This window comes from Euphorbia lathyris, chromosome 1 (genome assembly GCF_963576675.1).
Source record: "Euphorbia lathyris chromosome 1, ddEupLath1.1, whole genome shotgun sequence".
Classification (NCBI taxonomy): domain Eukaryota; kingdom Viridiplantae; phylum Streptophyta; class Magnoliopsida; order Malpighiales; family Euphorbiaceae; genus Euphorbia; species Euphorbia lathyris.
The window spans coordinates 66,873,113-66,894,135 of NC_088910.1; the positions used below are offsets into that span (position 1 = coordinate 66,873,113).

A 21,023-nucleotide genomic window follows, 5' to 3' on the forward strand; every position below is an offset into this window, starting at 1 on the left:
CCGAGCTGCTCGGCCGAGACGGGAGGAGTTCGGAATTTTTAAATCCCGAATATATATATAAGGGGGATGAACATTCATCCCCCTTCTTCTTCTTCCTTTCCTTCTTTTTATTTTCTCTCTTTTCTCTCTTTCAAATCCCTAACCCCCAAATCTTCAATACTAACCCGAAATCGACAAACAAGGTATGGATTCTTACCTATTTTCGATTTCATGCACGATTCTAAGGTTAGATTTTAGTTTAGAGCCTTGATTTTTTATTATTAGGTAAACCTAGGTTTTAGGATTCTTTACTTTTTTTTTTCAATTTTCACTTGTTTTGCTTGTTTCTCTTAGTTTTCTTGCAAATTTATGACTTCTTGATGATTAATACTTGCTTTGGGTATGATTTGGGTTCCTAATTTGTGATTTTTGGAGAAATTGTTCAAATTTGGTAAATTCTCCATTTTAGCTCGGAAATTCAACTATGCAGTTTATAGCTGAAAACTTATCAATAGGACCCTTTTTCCCATCCTTAACATATTTTGGTCGCTGGGCCTCGCTAATTTTGCACGTATTGAGAGTTACGGGTTAATCACTATATTTTAGAGACCAAAACCTTACATTTTGGTCCCTAAGTCTCTAATTATAGAATTAATCATGTTTATGAGTTGGTTATTTGGGTGGTTTAGTATAACTATGTATGTGAGCATATTCTCGCTAGTTCGTTTTGGTCTTCTGTCTTATTCTTAGGAACTATGGGCAGAAAGGGCAAATCCAAGGTTGTGGTAGAAAACGAGGTCGAATCCGACGTTGAGTTCATTGTCGCCTTACAAGATAAGTATGGTTCTCCTTTTGGTTTGGCTAGTGAGGAAGAGGGGGAGAAGTATGAACGTTTTGCCAGGCAAGACCATGCCCCCCAAATTATCATTGATCAAAACTAATTAGCATCTTTAGGGCTAGATAAGGATTTCAAGAAAATCCTAAGGTCTCAAGGCTGGTACCACCTAGCCATGAAAAAAACTGTCGCTTACGACAACTATACTCTAGAGTTCCTAAGCACCTTAAGGAAAGAATCGCCTGAGAGTAATGACTTATACTCCTTCCGACTAAACGAGAAATCTTATCGCCTCCATGAGGTGCAGATAGCGGCTTGTATGGGAGTTCTTAGCCCAAATAATGCAGTCTCGGGTTTTGAAAAACCCATGACTATAGAAGAAGCCTGATACAAAATGACCGGGAAGTCAGGGTATAGTTCCAGCACTGCTAGACCGAGATCTCTATGAGATCCACTCTTAAACCTTGCCCATAAATTCGTGGCACATAACCTATTGGGCAAGAACGAGAGTAACAAGGTCTCTAGCACCGAAGTGCTTATACTGTGGTGTGTTGCAAATGATAAACCAGCTGATAATGTCAAGGCCATTTTTTAGGGTTTCCGTAGCCAAACTAGTAAAAAACGCAGCTCCCTTGGGCTTGGTTATTTGGTGACCAACTTGCTCAAAGACCAGTTCAAAGACTTGGTCTTTAACGAAGAGGGTTACCATCAAACACTGCTTAACTCCGATTTTCTAGGAAGATCTACTTTTCAGGCAGTTTTGGCTAGAAATCCAGCTGAAGGAGCAAGCTCAAGCTAACAGACACGGAAATGAGCACGGAGACCACCACGGCAGAGAGCTGAAGAGCAAGTGGGAGCTGAAGAGGAAGGAGCTGTAGCTGCAGCAGAAGGGTACCAAGTGGAGTACCAAGAGCTGGGGGTTCAGGCTCAACTCTAGGCCATGAACACCATGATGGCTGAGATGCGCAATCTCAACATGCAAACCTATGCTACTGTACAGTATATTGATCAGTGCTTCACCGCCTTTGAGCAAACGATGGACCGGAGACTATCGAGATTAGAACATGTGGCTGTGGACTATTGTGAGCGCTATGGCATGGAATGGCCATACCCCCCGGCCGATCAGTAAGTTGTCTTCTCCACCCTAACTTCTTGCACATGTGTTTTATGGTTTTATATGCAATGTTGGAACTTATTGCATGATTTAAGTGTGAGGAGGAGGGGTAGACAAACTTACAAAAATTGTATAAATTTTTAAATTTTTGTTGTGTCTTGTCTAGTTTAGTTAGCATTTTTTGGTTTTGTTTATGCTTTATTTATGTTTTTGCATGTTTAGGACCTAAAACCGTAAACTTCCTTCGAATCTAGACTTCGTTATTTGTTTCTGGGGACTGAGAACCGAATCTAAAATTGCATGACAACTAGTTTAGGTGTAAGGACACAATCCTTGTATCTGTAAGAGCATGAGCTAAAGATTGCATTTAGACCTTACTTTTGAAGAAATGCTAAAATCAGTACTTAGGTAGATAACTTAAGAATTGAAGGCATGTGATATTGAATTTGAGCTTGGAGAGAACTAATAAGCACAAAATTGAAACCCAAGAATTATGAGTTGAATTTGAGCCCAAGAGCGAACATCAAAAAGCTCTTTTTCTTGACATTTTTGTGTGAATGCTTTGACTTGTGGAAATATTATAGATTTTGCACCTAATACTGAGTTGAACCTGCATGCAATGATTTGAGATGATAAACGATGAATCAGTCTCATTAGAACTAACCTTTTTCTTTACCTTATTTTTTTCTTTTTCATCTACTCTAGGAAGCCCCTTTGAGCCTGTATTTTGTAACTTGTAGTTTTTCTTTCGTTCTAACCTGATTTTTCGCAAACTATCACTTAGTTTGTTACCTAACTCGAGTTTTTGCAAAGCTCACATCGAGTCTTTGTTTCTTCTAGCACTTTCTCTTTGTTTATGGCACTATAGTAGCAAGCCAAAAGGCTAAGAAGTGAATGAGCATCATTATCCAAAAGAAAAAGAAAAACAGAAAAGAAAAAAAGAAAAAGAGACGAACAAAAAAGTGAGAACTCCATTCCCCAGTTCTTAAAATTAGAAAGTCTTAGAAAAAATATACATAAGGAAATAAAATGCTCAAATCACTTTATATTTGCTAAAGCCATTTTAAACCTTGTTTTTCTAGCACTAGAACTCCTAACCTTTGTTGTACCTTTAACCCTCTAACCACATTACAACCCCGATTCGAGGCTATTTTTGATATCGTCGGAGTCATGTAGCATAGTAGAGGAACTCGGATGAACGTGCAAAATCAATGTAATCCTAAGCAAGAACATAAGCCGAGAGTAAACACTTTAGCCACTAAAATTGTGTGAATTGAGTGAACTACCTATAGTGAGGTGTTTTACTTAGCTATCCCCTTAAGCTCGTTAAATTGAACATGTATCCTTTTCTTAAGAATATGACCCGTGATAATTGAAATGCGGCTTTTGGAATCGTGTCTCTACTTTGTACTTCCAAATGCATGTAATTACAGATGCTCGAAATTGTGTCAAGCACCTAATAAAACCAAGAGGTCTCCTAGATGGCTTATGATTGCCGGTTTAGTTTTTTAGTTTACTTGGGAACAAGTAAAGTTTTAAGTGCGAGGAGGTTTGATAGGGGTCAAAAACCCCTATCTTTGGGTACGGTTTTAGGACGGTTTTTAGCGTAGTTTTGTGAATAAGCGAGCAATTCTCACATTTATTTGCTTTTGTGTGAGTTAGTTAGAAATTGTATATGTTCTATTTACTTTTCGTTGCTTAGGCTCGTTTTCTAATTATTTTAGGCAAATATGGCCAAATTAGCATGTACATTAAGTTTTAATTATCTTTTATGGCTAATTGGTCCGCCAAAAGTCGCACCAAACGGAGTATTTACTCAAAACAAGCGATTGGCGGGTCAATTTAGCCTCGGAACTAATTTTATTTGAAGTTTACGTGCGTGTGAAGATCAAAACAGGAACGCGTTCGGGCGAAAATTGCATTTTGGGACATCCGGCAGTCGCACAAGGCGTTATGGGCACTCCCTCTCGTCGAAACTGGCCTTTTTGGGCCAGATCGGCGAGCTGGCACTGCCAGCCTGGCGAGCAGGCCCCTAAGGGGCCAGCTCGGTGAGCTGGAAGTAGCCAGCTTGGGCGAGCTGGCCCTTAGAGGCCAACTCGCGTCGAGCTGGCTCGCCCAGCTCGGCGAGCTGACCCAGAACCTACAGAAGATAAAGCTGAAGTCGGATGCAACTACTTGCGGGAGTCAGTCAAAAGACTGATTCCCGACCCCACGATGCCACGATTCGTCCCCACTCTTTCCACCTGCAAAAGGAAATGAATTAGGTCAGAATGAGGGCCCAAACCGCGACTATAAATAGGACCGGTAGTTTCAATTGTAAAATATCTTTCATTCTTGTAATTTATCTTAGCTTTCACCCTTGAAGAATCCTCTCCACCTCCTCCATCTCCTTCAACCTCCATTAAAGAACTTCCGAAGCTCCGTCCACTGAGGATTGTTCAAGGTCCGTCTTTAAGTCCTAGGAAGACGCCTGCAGCAGTAGACAGGTTCCCTGAAAGGGATTTTCTCATCTCTTTCATAGTTTGTTTAAACGCTTTGATATAGTCTATGAATCCTAGGCTAATTGAATACATGTGACAATTTTTCTCCATCTTTAATAATATTATAGTTTTTTGTTCTGTTCAAATTGATTCATTGATTTAATCTTTGTCTTACGCTTTATTCGATTGGTTTAACTCATTCAAAAGTCCAAAAATTAAGTTGGCACATATTGCGAGCCGAATCTGACCTAGTAAGAACCTAAGGATTGACAACCTCTTAGTTGATGAGGCCCAAATTGCTGAGCCTTAGAGCTAGTATCGGCCTTACAAGGGAATCACGTACTAGGGACGTCAGAAGGATAAGTAGGGTTAATCGCCTCGAGTACAAGTGACTAGGGTTAGGTCTTTAATCAATTGCCTTAATAAACCTATCTTCATTATTATTGTATCATCCCATGTTCCTTCGAGTAAATTCATTAGTGAAAGATCAATTATGAGTAGAATAACGTAATTACGGGTAGAATAACTTAGCTAGGAGTAGCATAATTTAACTAGGAGTAGATTAATTTAACAAAACCAAATTCAAACCCCCCACAGCCGAGATAACAACTGAGACTGAGTCGTTTGGTACTTGCAGGAATAAATCATGTGGATTCGATACCTGGACTTGTTCAGATTTTATTACTTGATAACGACGGGGTACACTTATCCCTCAGTAAGCCTTGCGGTACCAATATCGTGAGGCGCATCAATAAACTGGAGTGCGGAGGAATTTTAACTACTGATTACAACATTATCAGATCCTAAATCCAGAGCTTCGTAAGATAAAGACATGGTTAGAGCTCTTTTCAGTGGTAAAGAGGGAGGTCATAATCATGTTGATAAAGAAGTGTGGGAGGACAGATGGCAATCTCAGCTTGAAGAAATAATTAGAAGCATCAATGGTGGAATTCATGATCCAGAGAGACGATGAGCTGGGTAGTTAGGATGCAAAGTAAGAGAAGTGGCAATTAGGATGGATCATTTTGTAAATTGCAATTCCGATCAAACAAAAATCAAATAAAAAGTTCCAACGTATAAACTATTGTATATAACTATCAATAACTATCAAATAAAAAGTTCTAGTCTATAAACTATTGTATATAACTATCAATAACTATCAAATAAAAAGTTCTAGTCTATAAACTATTGTATATAACATATCTATAAACTATTGTATATAACTATCAATCTCTTTTCAGATGCATCGTTTTATAAATTGTAATTTTGATCAAACGGAAATCAAATAAAAAGTTCCAGCCTAATTTGTCTATTTTCTCGGTTTCCATTAATTCCGTACCTCTGATATATATATTTTTAATGTAATTACTTTCCCATCTGTTCCAGTAATTTCTCATTCTCTTCCTCCATTTACTTCTCGAATTTCCAATTCAAGCTTTTGTATTCAGGTCAGTTCTTGTGTAGTTTTTAATCATTTCCTCTTCTGTGTTTTTGATTTTTGAAGCACAACTCTGATTGTCCTTTGAATCAATTTATCATTCTCTTCCTCGATTCACTTTTCATATTTCATTGATAAAATCTAAAATAGTAAGAAATTTTTATGAAAATAATGGTGAAAATGGCAACTGAATTAGAGAGAGAAACCATTAGAGAGAGAAAGGAGTTAGAGAGAGACAATAGCCATGGGAAAGAGAGAGTTGCACTAATGAGAGAGTGTATTTTTATTTTTTTAGATAAAGTATATTTTGGGAATTGCATATAGAGTGTATTTAATAAAATTTGAAAAATGGTGAGGTGGCGCGTTGACCGGTCATTTTCACCAACTATACACCATAATGATAGGTCACCACTAAGTTCATACATATTAGTGAGACAAATTGAAAGTTGTACACCAAAGTGTGAAATAGGGTAAATGTTGTACACCATAGGTGAAATTTACCCGTTTATTATGTTCAAACGGTTTAAAATATTTCTTGAGAAAGAAACTGGGCTGGCCATCAAAAACAGAGTCACAGAAAGGAAGAACCGTACAGTGATGAACTGTGCAAGGAGTATGTTATCTGAAAAAGGCGTTCTAAAGTCTTTTTGGTTAAAAGTAGTAAAGTGGGAAATTTATATGCTCAATCAATGTCCTACTACAGCTTTGTAAGATACAACACCAGAATAACTTTGGAGTGGATTAAAGCCATCGATTTAAAGCAAACATCTCGGTCATGGAATCGGAAATTCAACGAAGCCATCACAAAGTATGGATTCATACAGAATCTTGATGAGCCTTATGTGTATATGAAAGTTAGTGGGAGCGTATGTATTTTCCTGGTGCCATATGTTGATGACATACTCCTCATTGGAGGCGACATTTCAACACTGCAAGGTGGAAAGTAGTGGTTGAACAAATGCTTCGCAATGAAATACCTATGAGAAGCTGAAACGATCTTAAGGATCAGAATCTACAGAGATAGATCCCGACAGCTTCTGGGTTTGAGTCAAGCCTCGTACATAGATAAAGTTTTTAAAAGGTTCAGCATGGATAATGCAAAGAAGGGATTCCTTCCTATGTGCCATGGGTTGAAACTGAGTAAGAAGTTTGGTCCTAAGACTAAGGAAGACAAAAGGATGCTTTCATAGTGTTTGAAATACCTCAACCATACCAAGGATGCTTTCATAGTGTTTTGAGGACAATATGAGCTGGTGATATCAGGTTACACTGATGCGAGTTTTCAGACTGATGAGGATGAATTCCCGTCATAGTCTGGATATGTTTTTCTCTTGAACAACGATGTCGTTAGTTAGAGGTCAACAAAGCAACCAACTATTGCTGATTCTATAATGGAAGCTGGGTACATTGCTATGAGCGATGCTGCAAAGGAAGCTTTTGGATCAAGAAGTTCATAACTGATTTAGGAGTAGTTCCCACCATTCTAAACCCAGTTGTGGTTTTCTGTGACAACAATGGAGCCATCACACAAGCTCAGAAGCCCAGATCACGTAATGGATCCAAACACGTGCTCAGGAAGTTTCACTACATTTAAGTCTCGTGAATAGATGTGACATATCATTGGAGAGGGTTGACATAGTGAACAATGTCTCTTATCCATTGACCAAGGTGCTGCCTCAGATGAAACATGATGGTCATATTAAATCTATAGGAATTACGACAATGCCTACTTGGACCTAGGTCAAATGGGAGATTATTGGTGTGCCCTAGTTTTTAGGCATTGGTTTCATACTTTGTATTGAACATTGTGTATATTGTTGGAATACATTGTTAAATGTTATATGAATAAAGGCATTAATTTATTCTATTTATATATTGTGCAATAAACCTGAATAGAGTATCCATTGATTGTTAATCATTAATCTATCTAGGGTCTGTTCTATTCATAGGAATGAATAACACCAAAGACTTATATATTCAGTATTTAGGCAGTAGTATTGAACATACGACTGCAATACTTATATAGTAAAATATGGATGTAGGTAACATGTTGATGTAGTCCATACGGGACTAGATCGATCCGCTTTAGAAAGATTCATGGTGGACATGTCATTGATCTTTCTATATGTAGAACTCTATTATCTCCAGACCTGATTTCATTATAGTAAATGACATAGAATCTGGTTCACTTTGATATACGCCTAACAGGTCCATAACAGGATGCCAAATACGGGTATGTTGGGTGAATCAGTGAACACATTATTGGTGATAAGTGAAGTGAATTAATTATCACTCACCTAATAGTAAGCTGATATCACTGACCACTTGATAACTGGAACTGAGGAAGTGTATGGCCATACCCTGATAAGTAGTTTACTTGTCTAGTTCACCAGTTCATTTTTTTACCAAGAAATATAATAAACCATACGATATGCAATTGGTAAGAGATACTGATAGAACATCTATTGGGTTTCATGTCTTCTTGAGATAGCTGGAATAATTCGTATCAGTTAGGGCCCGTAATGGTTTGCTAGAACCCACTTACGGTCAGTAGGCATTAGCCCATAGCTGACTGAGGACGGACCCATAGCATCGTGCACACACAACCGCTGGGATGAAGTTTAAGTAATAAATACATATTATGTATTTAATCAGAAAAGAACGGATTAATTAATTGTAAATTAATTAACTTAAAGGACTAATTGGTTATTTGTTAAATTACAAGTTAACCAAGTTAGTAATGGAAATTGATTATAGTTAATTAATAAATTTTCTAATGTAATTAATTGATCAGTTGATTAATTAGATTACATCGGGTAATTTATTAATGGAACTGATAATTCAATTAAATTCTTTAGGGCCTTAATTATAAAGATTAGTTATTCTAATTGACTTCGCGTAATCCTCTTTTCGCGAAGTAAAATCATCATCTTCCTTGTATATTTCTTTTCGCAGACTTCGCGAAATCTGTTTTCCGCGAAGCCAAATTGTCATTTTTCTTCCTAACACGATTAAATTTTTCTGAAGGTGGTTGAATACATAACATCCCTTTCAAGAGGTCGATGTATTGGGATGCAAATGAAAATTTTTTCTTGGATTCTCTTCTGATACATGGAGAAATTTCCGTCAAGATTCGTCACATTGACTTTGAAATGGTTTGAATGTTGTTATTGCGGCAATCTTGTTGTAAATTTTGATAATGTTTTAATTTTAATGTTGTTATTGTTGCAATCGTGTTGTAAATTTTGAAAATGTTATGTTTTTAATGTTAGAATCTCTTGTTGTTATGCATTTTATGTTATATACCAGTTCCCAGATTTCGCAATATGCGAAGTCTGCGATGATAAAAATGCTTAAAAACACATCTTTTATCTTCGCAGACTTCACATATTACGAAATCTGTGAATTAAAATTATATACTGAACCAAACATTATCTTCACAGACTTTCCATATTGCGAAATCTGCGCTTAAAATCATATACTGAACTAAACATTATCTTCACAGACTTTGCATATTGCGAAATCTGCGAAGTCAGACGGGAGGGAGAAAGAAGAAAGGCTAAAAAATTTCTAAGTGTTATACATATATTAAAGGTATTGTGAGAAAGTCACACAAAAATAGTCTACATATGTAGTAAGTTTAGTAAATGCGTTAAATATGTAAATGGATCTCTCATTTGACTAAGTTTTGTAATTTTTCCTTATTTGAACCTTAGTTCAACTCCGGTTCAACCTTGAACCTTTCATTCTTTAGCTCTTTCGGTTCTTTGACCAGTTCGGTTTTGATAACCATGTATATAAGATACTCCATTCGTTCCGCAATAAAAGTTTTTCTAGAGAATTTTTTTTTTTGTTTCACAATACATGTCATTTTGACTCAATTCATACGTATTAATTGATTTTTACTAAACATACTTTTATTTAAATTGTATTTTTACTTTAGAAATAGATAAATATTAATTAATGGATGCAATTAATAAGAAAGTGTTATAGTTAAGAATAGACATGCATAGGAGGAAGAGAGTGAAAGAAAGGGTGAAAGGACCGAGTAGGGGTACTATTGGTACGGAAGAGAAAACGATAAAGGCAAAGATATAAAAATAATGGGATAGTGAAGGGTAGTTTGAGACAAGTGCATGTGACCCACCTCAGAAACAGAAATAATGCAGCACTTATAATAAATTATGTGTTGTCTCTCTTGATGAAATGAACATTCCCAATTTCCCACTCTTTCTATGCTAACAACAAACAACCCATGTTCACTTCACTTCAACCCATCTCTTTTCTTTGTTTTCAGATCTGCTGATTAACAGAGTTTTCTTGATTGGATTGGAGCCATACCCATACCCATACCCATTCTTGCTTGCCCTATATCATTCATATGGGTTTGATCAAGGTAACGTGTTAATTTTGCATTTTATAACTATTCGATTATAGAGGGAAATTGGTGATGGAGAAGATCCATATTATGAGTCTTGTATTTCTTGTGATTATATTTACAAGTGAACAAGCTCAATCAAAAGCTTTTCTTATCAATTGTGGGACAAATACCACTGTTACTGTTGATGGTAGAAAATGGGTTGGTGACTTGGAAACCATTACTAATCTTACCCTTGCTGCTTCTTCCTCTCAATCTGCTGCCACTCCTGATTCCAGCTTGGCCTCCTTGTATAAATCTGCCCGGATTTTCACTGATGTTCTCAACTACACATTTCAAGGAATTCAGGGAGATTGCTTTCTTAGGCTCCACTTTTGTCCATTCCCTTTTCAGAATTTTAATGTCAATCATTCTTCATTCACTGTCATAGCTAATGCTCTCAACCTGCTTTCTAATTTTAATGTTCCAGCCGAGATTTTTCACAAAAATAACTACTCCAATACTAATTCAACTTATTCCTCCCTCGTTAGAGAGTACATTCTTTTCAATTTGGATGTGCTTCTACTTCACTTCATTCCATCAAAAGGGTCATTTGGCTTCATAAATGCCATCGAGATTGTTCCACTGCCAGATAGGATTTTCGCTGACTCTGTCAACAGAGTAGGTGGGAATGAGGTGAACCTCAATTTGACCGGACGGGGGATTGAAACTATGTATAGGTTGAATGTTGGAGGTCCACAGATCAAATCCAGTCGGGATTCCGATTTTTGGAGGATGTGGGAAGTGGATTCGAGCTATATGATCACTGAAAATGCTGGTTCTGAAATCAGAAACGGTTCCAATATCACCTACGTTTCCAGTAATGACTCATCGGTGGCTCCTCTTCTTGTTTATGAAACAGCAAGAGCTATGTCCAACACTGAAGTACTAGAGAAAAGGTTTAACATGTCATGGAAATTTGAAGTGAATCCTAATTTTGATTATTTAATTCGGTTGCATTTCTGTGAGTTGCAGTATGACAAGGCAAACCAGAGGATTTTTAGGATCTATATAAATAATAGGTCTGCTGCCGATAACTTCGATGTATATGTGCAAGCTGGAGGGAAGAACAGAGCTTATCATCAAGATTATTTTGATCCAGTTTCCTCTAAAATCAACACATTGTGGATTCAACTCGGTCCTGATACTGCAGCTGGTGCTTCAGGAACAGATGCACTGTTAAATGGGCTTGAGATTTTTAAACTCAGCCGAAATGGAAACCTGGCTTACGTTGAATTGTTTGATTCAGCTGGGAATTCCGTTAAAAAATCAAACTCTACGATTCTCTGGGTAGGAATTGTAGCTGGTGTAGCTTCTGTTCTTGTGATTGGAGTTATATGTGCATTCCTCATTTGCTTCTGCAGAAATAGAAGAAAAGAATTGAGTGACACCAAAGACAATGCTACTGGGTGGAGGCCACTTTTCCTGCACGGTTCGGTTCTAAGTAGCATCGGTAAAGCTAAGGGAGGAGTGCAAAGTTCATACGGATCTATAATGCCCGGCAGAGTAGGCAAGCGGTTTACACTGGCAGAAATCCGTGCAGCAACGAATAATTTCGATGAAAGTTTTGTGATCGGAATTGGAGGATTTGGTAAGGTTTATAGAGGGGAAATCGAAGATGGAACCCTTGTAGCGATTAAGCGAGCAAACCCGCAATCTGAGCAAGGCCTGGCTGAATTTGAAACAGAGATTGAGATGCTCTCTAAGCTCCGACACAGGCACCTGGTCTCCATGATTGGATTCTGTGAAGAACAGAATGAGATGATCTTGGTTTACGAGTACATGGGAAACGGGACTCTTAGAAGTCATCTTTTCGGTAGTGATCTTCCTCAATTGACATGGAAGCAAAGGCTAGAAGCATGCATTGGAGCTGCCCGGGGACTTCATTACCTTCATACGGGAGCAGACCATGGGATAATTCACAGGGATGTTAAGACAACTAACATACTGCTTGATGAAAATTTCGTGGCAAAAATGTCCGATTTTGGGTTGTCAAAAACTGGTCCAGCTTTGGATCATACCCATGTCAGTACTGCAGTGAAAGGAAGCTTTGGATATCTTGATCCTGAATATTTCAGGCGACAGCAGTTGACTGAAAAATCTGATGTTTACTCTTTTGGTGTAGTATTGTTTGAAGTTGTTTGTGCTCGAGCAGTAATAAACCCAACCTTGCCGAAAGATCAGATCAACCTTGCTGAGTGGGCACTGAAGTTGCAACAGCAGGGGTCGCTTGAGACCATAATCGACTCGCACCTTAAAGGAAATTACTGCCCTAAGTCGATGAAAAAGTTTGGGGAGATAGCAGAAAAATGTCTTGGCGATGAGGGGAAGAATCGGCCTACAATGGGGGAAGTTTTGTGGCATTTAGAATACGTGTTGCAACTGCATGAAGCTTGGGTGCGTGGGAGTGTTACGGATAGTAGCCTGTCAATGAGTCAGCCTCCGGAGGATGCAGAAGAAAAGGGGAAACAAGCTCTGGAAGAAGAGTCTGATAGAAGTCAAAGTGATGGATGATAAATGAAAATTGTGAATATGCAATTCAGATGGTAGAAGAAAGATGTTTAGTTTGTTGTTCTTTATTCTTTTATAAGATTAAACTGTACGTACGTTGATTTTATCCATATTAAGCTAATCACAAGGTTAGTCAAGTATCAGATGGGTAATTAATTATCTCTTAATTCTTTCTTACATCAAATCAAATACAATTCTAATGTATTCGTCAAGATTATGAAATTTCACTAACAATATGAAGAACAACCCCCAATTTTTACAGTCTCTGGAGAAGATTGACCTACTTAAAGATGAATTCAATTGGATGCAGAACAAATTTTGAGATTTATCGAATACATATTGTTTATTTTCAAATGCAGGATTATATAAAAGAAATGTAAGATAAAAAGATGATTTTATATATTAACTTGGGATTACGGATAATTGTAGAAGTTATTTGAAGAATAATATAATTTCTTCTCGAGTAAAACACATTTTGGCATTACCACCTCAAACTCTGCTGAACTAAACCAACGGCTCTTGAGCTTAAACTTAAAAATTCTAGGAAAAGAGCTACCTCATGTGGCTTCACCTATCCATGTACACTTGCTAGTTGCTATTTGGAAATTCTCCGTGTAGGAAATCGGAATAGCCCATCCATCCATCCATCCATCCATCCAACTCAACTGTACTCTTCTTTTTAAATCAACTGTATTAGCAAACTCTCTGCATCTATAACTATTTCTTAAAAGAAGTCCCCTAATAACCTGCTGCCTTATGCATCCAACTCATATCCACATATCACACAAATGAATTTCAAATAATATACAATAGAGGTTTATGAATGCAATTTAAGGTTTACATTCTTAGTTTATAAACATACGTTCATGTCGAGCAGCACATTTAAGTAAAATAACTTCTCATATACAGTGGGCTACTTCAGCACTTAGCAAACCCATTCATAAGAGAGTTGAGCACTGCTTGGATTTTGGTATAATCCCATCCCATTTATGCAAATAAAAAGACACAAAATAAGACCCTATTAGTGTTTGGTACAAGGTTCAAATACAAATACCAGAAATCAGTAAGGATGAACCATCCTAGCACAACATTCACACATAAGTCAGTAGCAAAACACCACCTTCTTGGGCACAGGTGAGAGCAGAATAAACATGACTCCCAACTTCGCAACAGTCAAGTCAACAATTTTTTTCTCACAATTTACGACTAGAATGAACCCTACGAGTCCAGAACATCACTGGTCATGTACAACATAAAAAAGGGGGAGAAGTACAGAAAAAACCCATGTGGTTTCGTATATTTGCAGGAATGTGATATCTTTTCCTGTAAAGGAAACTGTGTTTTGTACCGCTAGCAAAATAAGGAATTCGACCAATAATATCAGTATTTGCTAATGTCTTTTGCAGCAAAAAATACCACATTCCTCTACTTGCAAATGCCCAAAAATGCATGCCCTTCACAACAAAAAACCACATTCCTCTACCTGCAAACGTATGAAACCACAGGTTTTTTTCTGTACTTGTCCATTGTAAAAAAAAATGGTCCACAGGAAGCTCTTCATACCTAGTACATATTTATCAATGTATCAAGTTGTCTTGCTCACAATGCCGCAACAGATCTGTTTCACTGCCACAAAGCTTTCATCATCAAGTGAGACGGAGGTTAAACGTTTAAGCAGGTCTGCCTCTGTAACTTGGTCAAACTCCTGCCTAGACCTGAACAGAAAGTAGCCTCCACACTCCCATGCTGAAATGCAGTAACTTGAAAATGTTTGCGCCTGCATACATTTTAGCCACAATGACCACAAAAGTCAAATTTCATGATAGATCAACTTCACTAAAAGAGAAAAAATGATGCAATTCAGCATCTCTAATGCATGAAGCTCTAGGTATGATGAGTTGTTAAACTTAACTTCCAAAGACCCCTACTTGAATGAACAAAGGAATTCAATCAATAAGAAAGAAAATATAATATATATGATTGTGAATACCATATGAGAACATCAGTAAAATAACAAAGGTGAACCAAACCAGTAAAATCAAATCCGCAGTTTTGTCTCATCAAACAAAAGAAAAAAATATCCACATTTTTCCTTGGCGGAACCTAGAGTCCTAGTAACTCATACCCCATGCCAGGGAACAGGTCTGCTGCAGAAATTTGCTCTTCCAAGTCCAGCATAAAAATCTAGGCCTTCATAACCACATGATAAATTAAAATCCCATTCTAATACCACAATGCAATTAAATTTCAAAGATAAATGATTGAAGCTTGAGAGTCTTTACGTGCATGTGGCTGCACACAGGAGTTTATGTATTCAAGTCCAGTAAATTAGTAATCCAATCAAAAAGTCGTGTCCAAGAAACACAAATTGCACCAAGTTAAAATTGTAGAATTCCAATGCATCTCTTTCTTTTTTTAAAAATATAATAGAAAAAAAATCTGCATAAGACCTCTTTTAACCAAGATAAAAATAAAAAATAAAAAAGTAATCAGGCAAATGGAAGGATACCCCTCCCTTAATCCATATCGTATGCATTTCCCATTACAAGTGTTAGAGCACAAGTCAATGTAATTAATGAATAGCATGCCGGGGCTGCTAGAGCTGCTGGTAGGGTCAGTTTGTCTCCTTGATTGAAGGAGGACCTTGTATATATATATGTATTGCTCTTAAATAAAATATATTCGTGTAGACTCTTAATCTAGTGTAACAAGCACTGATCAGAAACAAAACTCCTTAGTAAGGGATCAAATACAGAACAAGGGATCCTGTATTCTATAGGCTATTTCACCTGAAGAAACAAGAAGATCTTCTTGCCATGATCTGATATCATCAGGTTATACGATATGCCTTCATCCAGTAAAAAAGAAATTGTCTCAGCAAGAACCTCCACCAATATCTTAAAATTGCAGTTACTCTCAAATATGAGGGTCTTGATGGGATAATCCAGGACAGTTGAAATAGAAATCCTTCTGCATCTATCACCAAATAAGAGATCAACAGGCATGCGTTCCACTGGTAAGAGCTCCGGAAAGTAGCAAGCCTAAACCAGAGAAGAAAAAACATAATAATTTGCACTTTATCGAGAATATAGAGAGCATAATGGTATTTCCAGGTACATAACAATTTCAAAAAATTGTCAGTTTTCCCCATGAACAGTTCAACTATGTTCAAATATTTAGTAAGTTTTTCCTATGTTCAAGTAGGCTGACAAACAAAAAGTACCTGAAATTCCAGCTGTGAAGAAGTGGGTCCAGGATAATCATAGAACAAATGAAAAGAGAAGTTATTGATCTCAATAGCAATTCTCTCAACCATTTCTAAAATTCTTGACATCCTTCCACCCTTGGCAAGGTAAAGATTGTCAAAGCCATGAGGTACCAGGAAAATATGGCCATACTCAATAGGGTTTACCTTCAAGAACAATTGTTCCACAGGTCAGTAAAATAAATAAAAAATAAATAAAGTAAAAAACAATTTTAATTTCGTAACAGATTTTGCAATCAATATTGACATCGGACTTTCTGAAGAGCTTTGGGTGGAAGAAAAAGAAAGAGTGACACGGTAGCACTCAGTTGATTTGCTTTTAAAGAAAAGAAACCAAAAACAAATTTATTGAAGATATTAGCCAAATAACATGCCCCCATACCATAGACACTGATTTTAAGACAGAAAGAAGAGAGAAAGACCAGAACCAATAACATGCCCACCATGAATGACTAGAAATTTAGTACAAGATAATGAAATGCAACACAATCTTGACGCTTCAAACAAAGTTGAAATAGCCTCTATAATACTTGAAGGCTGAAGCAAAATTAAAGAAGTGGATACAAACTACAACTTACGTTGATCATGATGAAGATGGCAGTATTAGGCACATCAGCTGAAGGAATAAGCTCAGAGTTTGCCTTATCACTGTTTGTAATGCAAAAGAGCAATTCCTCACATTGCTTGGTCAAGTCAAACGCATGCAGATCCTCTTGATGGCAAATTCTACTCTTTTCAGGATACTGTGAACAAACTGTATTCCTATCATTCAACTGGGCAAGAAACTTTCTTCTACCCCCAACAATCTGCAAAATGTAACAGAAAATATAGCTGTATTCAGTCAATTGATACCTTCAAGCAAGACTTTATCGTAGTCATTGATTCTGATTTCATGTGACCTAGTACAGCTGTTTTTTTTTTTTTGGACATGATCATGTAATATTGTCTTAAGAATCTTCCAGTAATTATGTGCAAGCTCATTATATATATATATATATATATATATAAATGTTGAGAATGAAATTTGATTTACAAGGGTAAAAATTATCTCAAGATATATTTTGTGGCTTAGCTCTTCGGAACCTTAAGTTAAACTGGTTCCTGAACTCTTTCTAAGCAAAACAGAAGGGGTTGACTTATACATGCGCTCTACCATAGGGCAGTGTACTTTTGGGGACTTTTACATCCTATCATCATTACCAACAAGAAATAGGCACAGATGACCAAATGCAATGAGTTTGCTAACACAGTTAATATCTGATTGATTCCTACTGCTCATTAAGATTTCAATTGCTTATTTGGAAGTAAAAAGATGAAAGTCATGGGTATTTACCGGATAGTGATCTAGCTTCATAATATGCACAACAGAACAGGGTTTTTTTTTCTTAAGAAAATGGCAACTGTGAATGTTAATCATGCAATTAGGTATTTATATGAAGCATTCTGTTTAGAGAACTGAAAATGCTTGCTTACAAAGAGGTTGAAACTTATAGTTCAAAAGTCGAGCCGTAAAATCCACTCATCCCTAAGAATCAAACTTGATTCTGCATTCAGTATATGTAGTTTATTTGTTTATTCATAAAAAAAAATTTAAAAAAAAAAAAAAAAAAAAAAAACACACACACACACTTTTTCAATACTAAATATAAAACCTTAATCTCGGAGGCAGTTACATCATATCTGAAATGACCTTTCCACATCCCCCCTTCCCACTGCAAAATAACAAGAAGAAAACTGCATGTAAACACCAAAACAGGTACATCTGGTGGCTAAGAAGAATAGGATATGTATGACAAACTTTTTTTCTTTACCTGAGCAAGAAGAAGAGAATCCAATAAAGTTTGTTCTTCTTCAGACATGCATGAGAGTCCCTCATTGCCTACAAGATACTGAGTACCAAAACAGTAATTGGGGATTTTCGTACCTAAGCAAAATCATTGAAATCCAGAATCAGTTGGGTAAACATAAAGGAGCTTCATTACACATTTAAGTACTCTCTGTAAGCCTCAACTAACAAGTATGCATAATCCCTTATTCATCAAAATAGACTAGATTATACCCTATCCCTCCCCTAAACAATATGAACTTAGGCTTAAAAAAAAACAAATCACATATCTAGACTGTAAACAAAATAAAACCACGCCTACAATTGCATGCACTGTCCTTTTATACTTTTATTTCCAAGAACTCCCTAGTAATTCGATATTCCCCTCAATTAAAAGGCTTTTTTTTTCAATATGGCTACCTGATATGAATATAAAAATAAGATACAATCTAAAAGTGACACGTAATATACCTGTGAATGTTGACTTCATCCTATATATGCAAATAGGTTTTAAAGATTGGTCCACTTTCTTTGCTTTCCAAGCAAAAGGCTTTCCAGTTGCCATGTGTCCAATCCATATTGGTCAAACTATATCACATTTCAATGAGTTCTGTTCTGTTTGATGCTGAAGGTATATATGTTGGTTTTACTTTAATTCACAAATTCACACTTAACATTACAATTATTCAATTCTTAATCCACGACATGAGAATGTCAGGATTAGGAATTCTGACGGTAAGGATTAGAACAGAATTAGAGAAATAGGGGAAGAAAAGAGAGAGATAGGGAAAGAAGAAGAAGAATATAGAAGGATTAACTTGATATTTGTTTATTGATAGTTTGTGGTAGTGATTCCAGGACCTTATATAGCAGTTGTGCTAAGCTGAGGTCAGCAGGAGGTACAAATACAGCTAAAGATTCTACAGTTGTCATAACAAACTAGCTACAGTCGAAATAGTCTAATAATATGATCCTAAATGCAATACGACGGCTAATAGAAAATAACAGCTAGGAAATTAACAATTAAAGCATTAAACTACTAACAGCATAACTAGAATAATCGTCACCCTGAATTGGCAAATAACCAATCAGTCCTTCCTATATTGATACATGACAGAAATTTGTTTCTCAAGTTGATAGCTAAATAAAACAGAATAGAATAATAACAAGATCTTCAAGCACAGATAATGAAGCAAACTAGCAATGGAGAAGGACCAAGTGGAGTAATATAAGATAGAAGCAAGATACTTCATCCTTGACAATCGTATTATACAAATAATATAACTTAAGTAAAAGCCATTTCCTACAGTATATCGGACTAAGACTTATGCTGCTATTAAGAGTTCAGCATTGAGTCCAGGTTCAAAATTGACAAGCATGGTCAAATTTCAAATTTGAAGGATAGATGTGCACAAGAAGAAAGATGATCATACATACACACAACACTATAATGTGTAAGATTTCCACTAAATGATTCCAATCACAAATAGAGAAATAAACAATAACCACTAACCTTGAGAGCAGAAATGAGGACGGCCCAACTGCTCAGTTGCATGCTTTGACAGTAAATTGTTATCAAGTGGCTTGATTGTAACCATCCTTCGGTAGCTTGTATTTTTCAGATTATCAATAAGCTAATGTATTATATGTAATTGCAGTATAAGAACCCTCCAATTCAAAGAAGATCCGAATTCCTCAAATCCCTGTATCAGCACCCACCTCCAGCGAGAAAGGTAAGATCTGCTGGATGCCCACCCGCTGAAGGTAGGGCACCACGGCCACCGTGAAATGAAGGGGATGATATCAAAAACTTAGGAAATGCTTGAACACATGATTTTCCCCGTCTAATCTTCTTAACACGTGTTTCTCCTTTTAGAGCCGTGATGAACAAGCAAAGCCAGCCCCAATTGGACCAGCAGACCCCTTCTGTTGTCTCAAAACTTGCACAGGAACTGGAAAATACATAATGGACAAATCAAATATAATCACCAATTTTCTACCTTCATCAATGGACAATAGCACTTTGCTTAGAATAACTATACCATTAGAAGAGAAAGGGAAAATATGGAACTATGAAAAAGCTGTCTAATCTGAAACGCAAGCAAATAATTAAAAGCAACCAGCTGAAACCTATGTGTGACAATAAAGCATCAGCAGCACGAGCCTTTTCAGAAATCTGAACCCTCGGCACAAGCAGATCAATGAATCAAGTGGCCCCAAATGATGTTACAATAATTCGTATTCATAATAAAGCCAAAGCATTCATCATAAACTTATTTTCTGTACCCCCATTTTCCCTTCTACGTTGCGTTTTCCCCATTTTAAGCTTTCTCAGAAACCAAAAATAACCCCATAGACAAGGTTCGTTCAATTTATTCCTTAGCTTGCCCCAAACTTATACAAATTTCCTTCCAAATTAAAGTTGCGATAAAAACAGGACACTGGATTCAGAAATGAAACAAACCTTTTCAAAGTTATATGAACGATGATTGTTATACCTCAGAGCTCCAAGAATATAACAACCTCACCAGAATCTCAACGAAGACCAAATCAATCTCTGCATGTAAAAATCGTTACTAATCAATCAACAAAATTATACGCATAATTATAAAATAAATAAATTAACAATTAAAATACACTAAATAAACTGACATTTCATTCAATTCCTGCATAAAAGCAATCAAAATGAGTAATATATCAAGAAATCAGAATAGATGGAACAAATTGAGATAATCAGAATACGGAGAATCATGATTAACCAAGAAGTGGGATGATCAGATTTGTGGCGCTCTATATGAATCTGTGCGTTATTTCGTCGATCGTGATCGTGCTGACTGCTTCTCCGATCTGCTTTATCATACCTTCGAATCAGGAATAGATTATTGAGGAAATTACGTGATACATCACGTTTCATAGTTTGTTTTTTTTTTTTTTTTGCTTAATACATCATCTGCGGTTCAACTTGTACAAAAAAAAAAAAAAAAAAATTGATTGAACTTTCAAAATATTTCGATATTTTGTCAAATTTGTATAAAATATTCAATTAGCCTCTTAAATTTATATAAAATATAATCAATTAATCACTCGTAAAAACAGTAAATAATAGAAAAAGTAAGTTAGATACAATATCTTAAAATGTTATTACATAATTTATAAAAT

The 21,023-nt window shown here is 36.5% G+C and overlaps 2 protein-coding genes across 7 annotated transcripts; one reads left to right on the forward strand and one right to left on the reverse strand.

Annotated features, from left to right (window-relative positions):
* The first annotated feature begins 10,015 nt into the window (after window positions 1-10,015).
* Window positions 10,016-12,914, forward strand: LOC136200579 (probable receptor-like protein kinase At1g30570). The gene has a single exon (XM_065990955.1). The coding sequence runs from the start codon at window positions 10,297-10,299 to the stop codon at window positions 12,775-12,777; it is 2,481 nt and encodes an 826-aa protein (XP_065847027.1). The 5' UTR covers window positions 10,016-10,296; the 3' UTR covers window positions 12,778-12,914.
* Window positions 12,915-13,565: 651 nt separating this feature from the next.
* Window positions 13,566-20,780, reverse strand: LOC136200587 (GDP-L-galactose phosphorylase 2-like). Of its 6 annotated transcripts, none has more exons than XM_065990982.1 (10): window positions 20,624-20,780; window positions 20,329-20,421; window positions 19,378-19,816; window positions 17,851-17,963; window positions 17,692-17,751; window positions 16,618-16,845; window positions 15,998-16,186; window positions 15,564-15,815; window positions 14,338-14,551; window positions 13,566-13,992 (listed from the first exon to the last, which is right to left on the reverse strand). In XM_065990982.1, the coding sequence occupies exons 3-9, from the start codon at window positions 19,460-19,462 to the stop codon at window positions 14,360-14,362; spliced, it is 1,119 nt and encodes a 372-aa protein (XP_065847054.1). In that variant the 5' UTR covers window positions 19,463-19,816; window positions 20,329-20,421; window positions 20,624-20,780; the 3' UTR covers window positions 13,566-13,992; window positions 14,338-14,359. The 6 variants fall into 6 exon arrangements, with proteins under 6 accessions (XP_065847054.1, XP_065847070.1, XP_065847038.1 ...); XM_065990998.1 differs by having other exon boundaries at window positions 13,566-14,257; XM_065990966.1 differs by having other exon boundaries at window positions 13,566-14,551.
* Between the last annotated feature and the right edge of the window lie 243 nt (window positions 20,781-21,023).

Bases quoted from the DNA above. Each gene is read 5' to 3' on its own strand.
- LOC136200579 (XM_065990955.1), top strand. From the start codon at position 10,297: ATGGAGAAGATCCATATTATGAGTCTTGTATTTCTTGTGATTATATTT.
- LOC136200587 (XM_065990982.1), bottom strand. From the start codon at position 19,462: ATGGTTACAATCAAGCCACTTGATAACAATTTACTGTCAAAGCATGCA. The intron at 16,846-17,691 runs GTTTTATATTTA...TACATTTTGCAG, and splicing joins TAACTGCCTCCGAGATTAAG to ATTGTTGGGGGTAGAAGAAA. The intron at 14,552-15,563 runs GTGAAATAGCCT...AAATGTATGCAG, and splicing joins AGATCTTCTTGTTTCTTCAG to GCGCAAACATTTTCAAGTTA.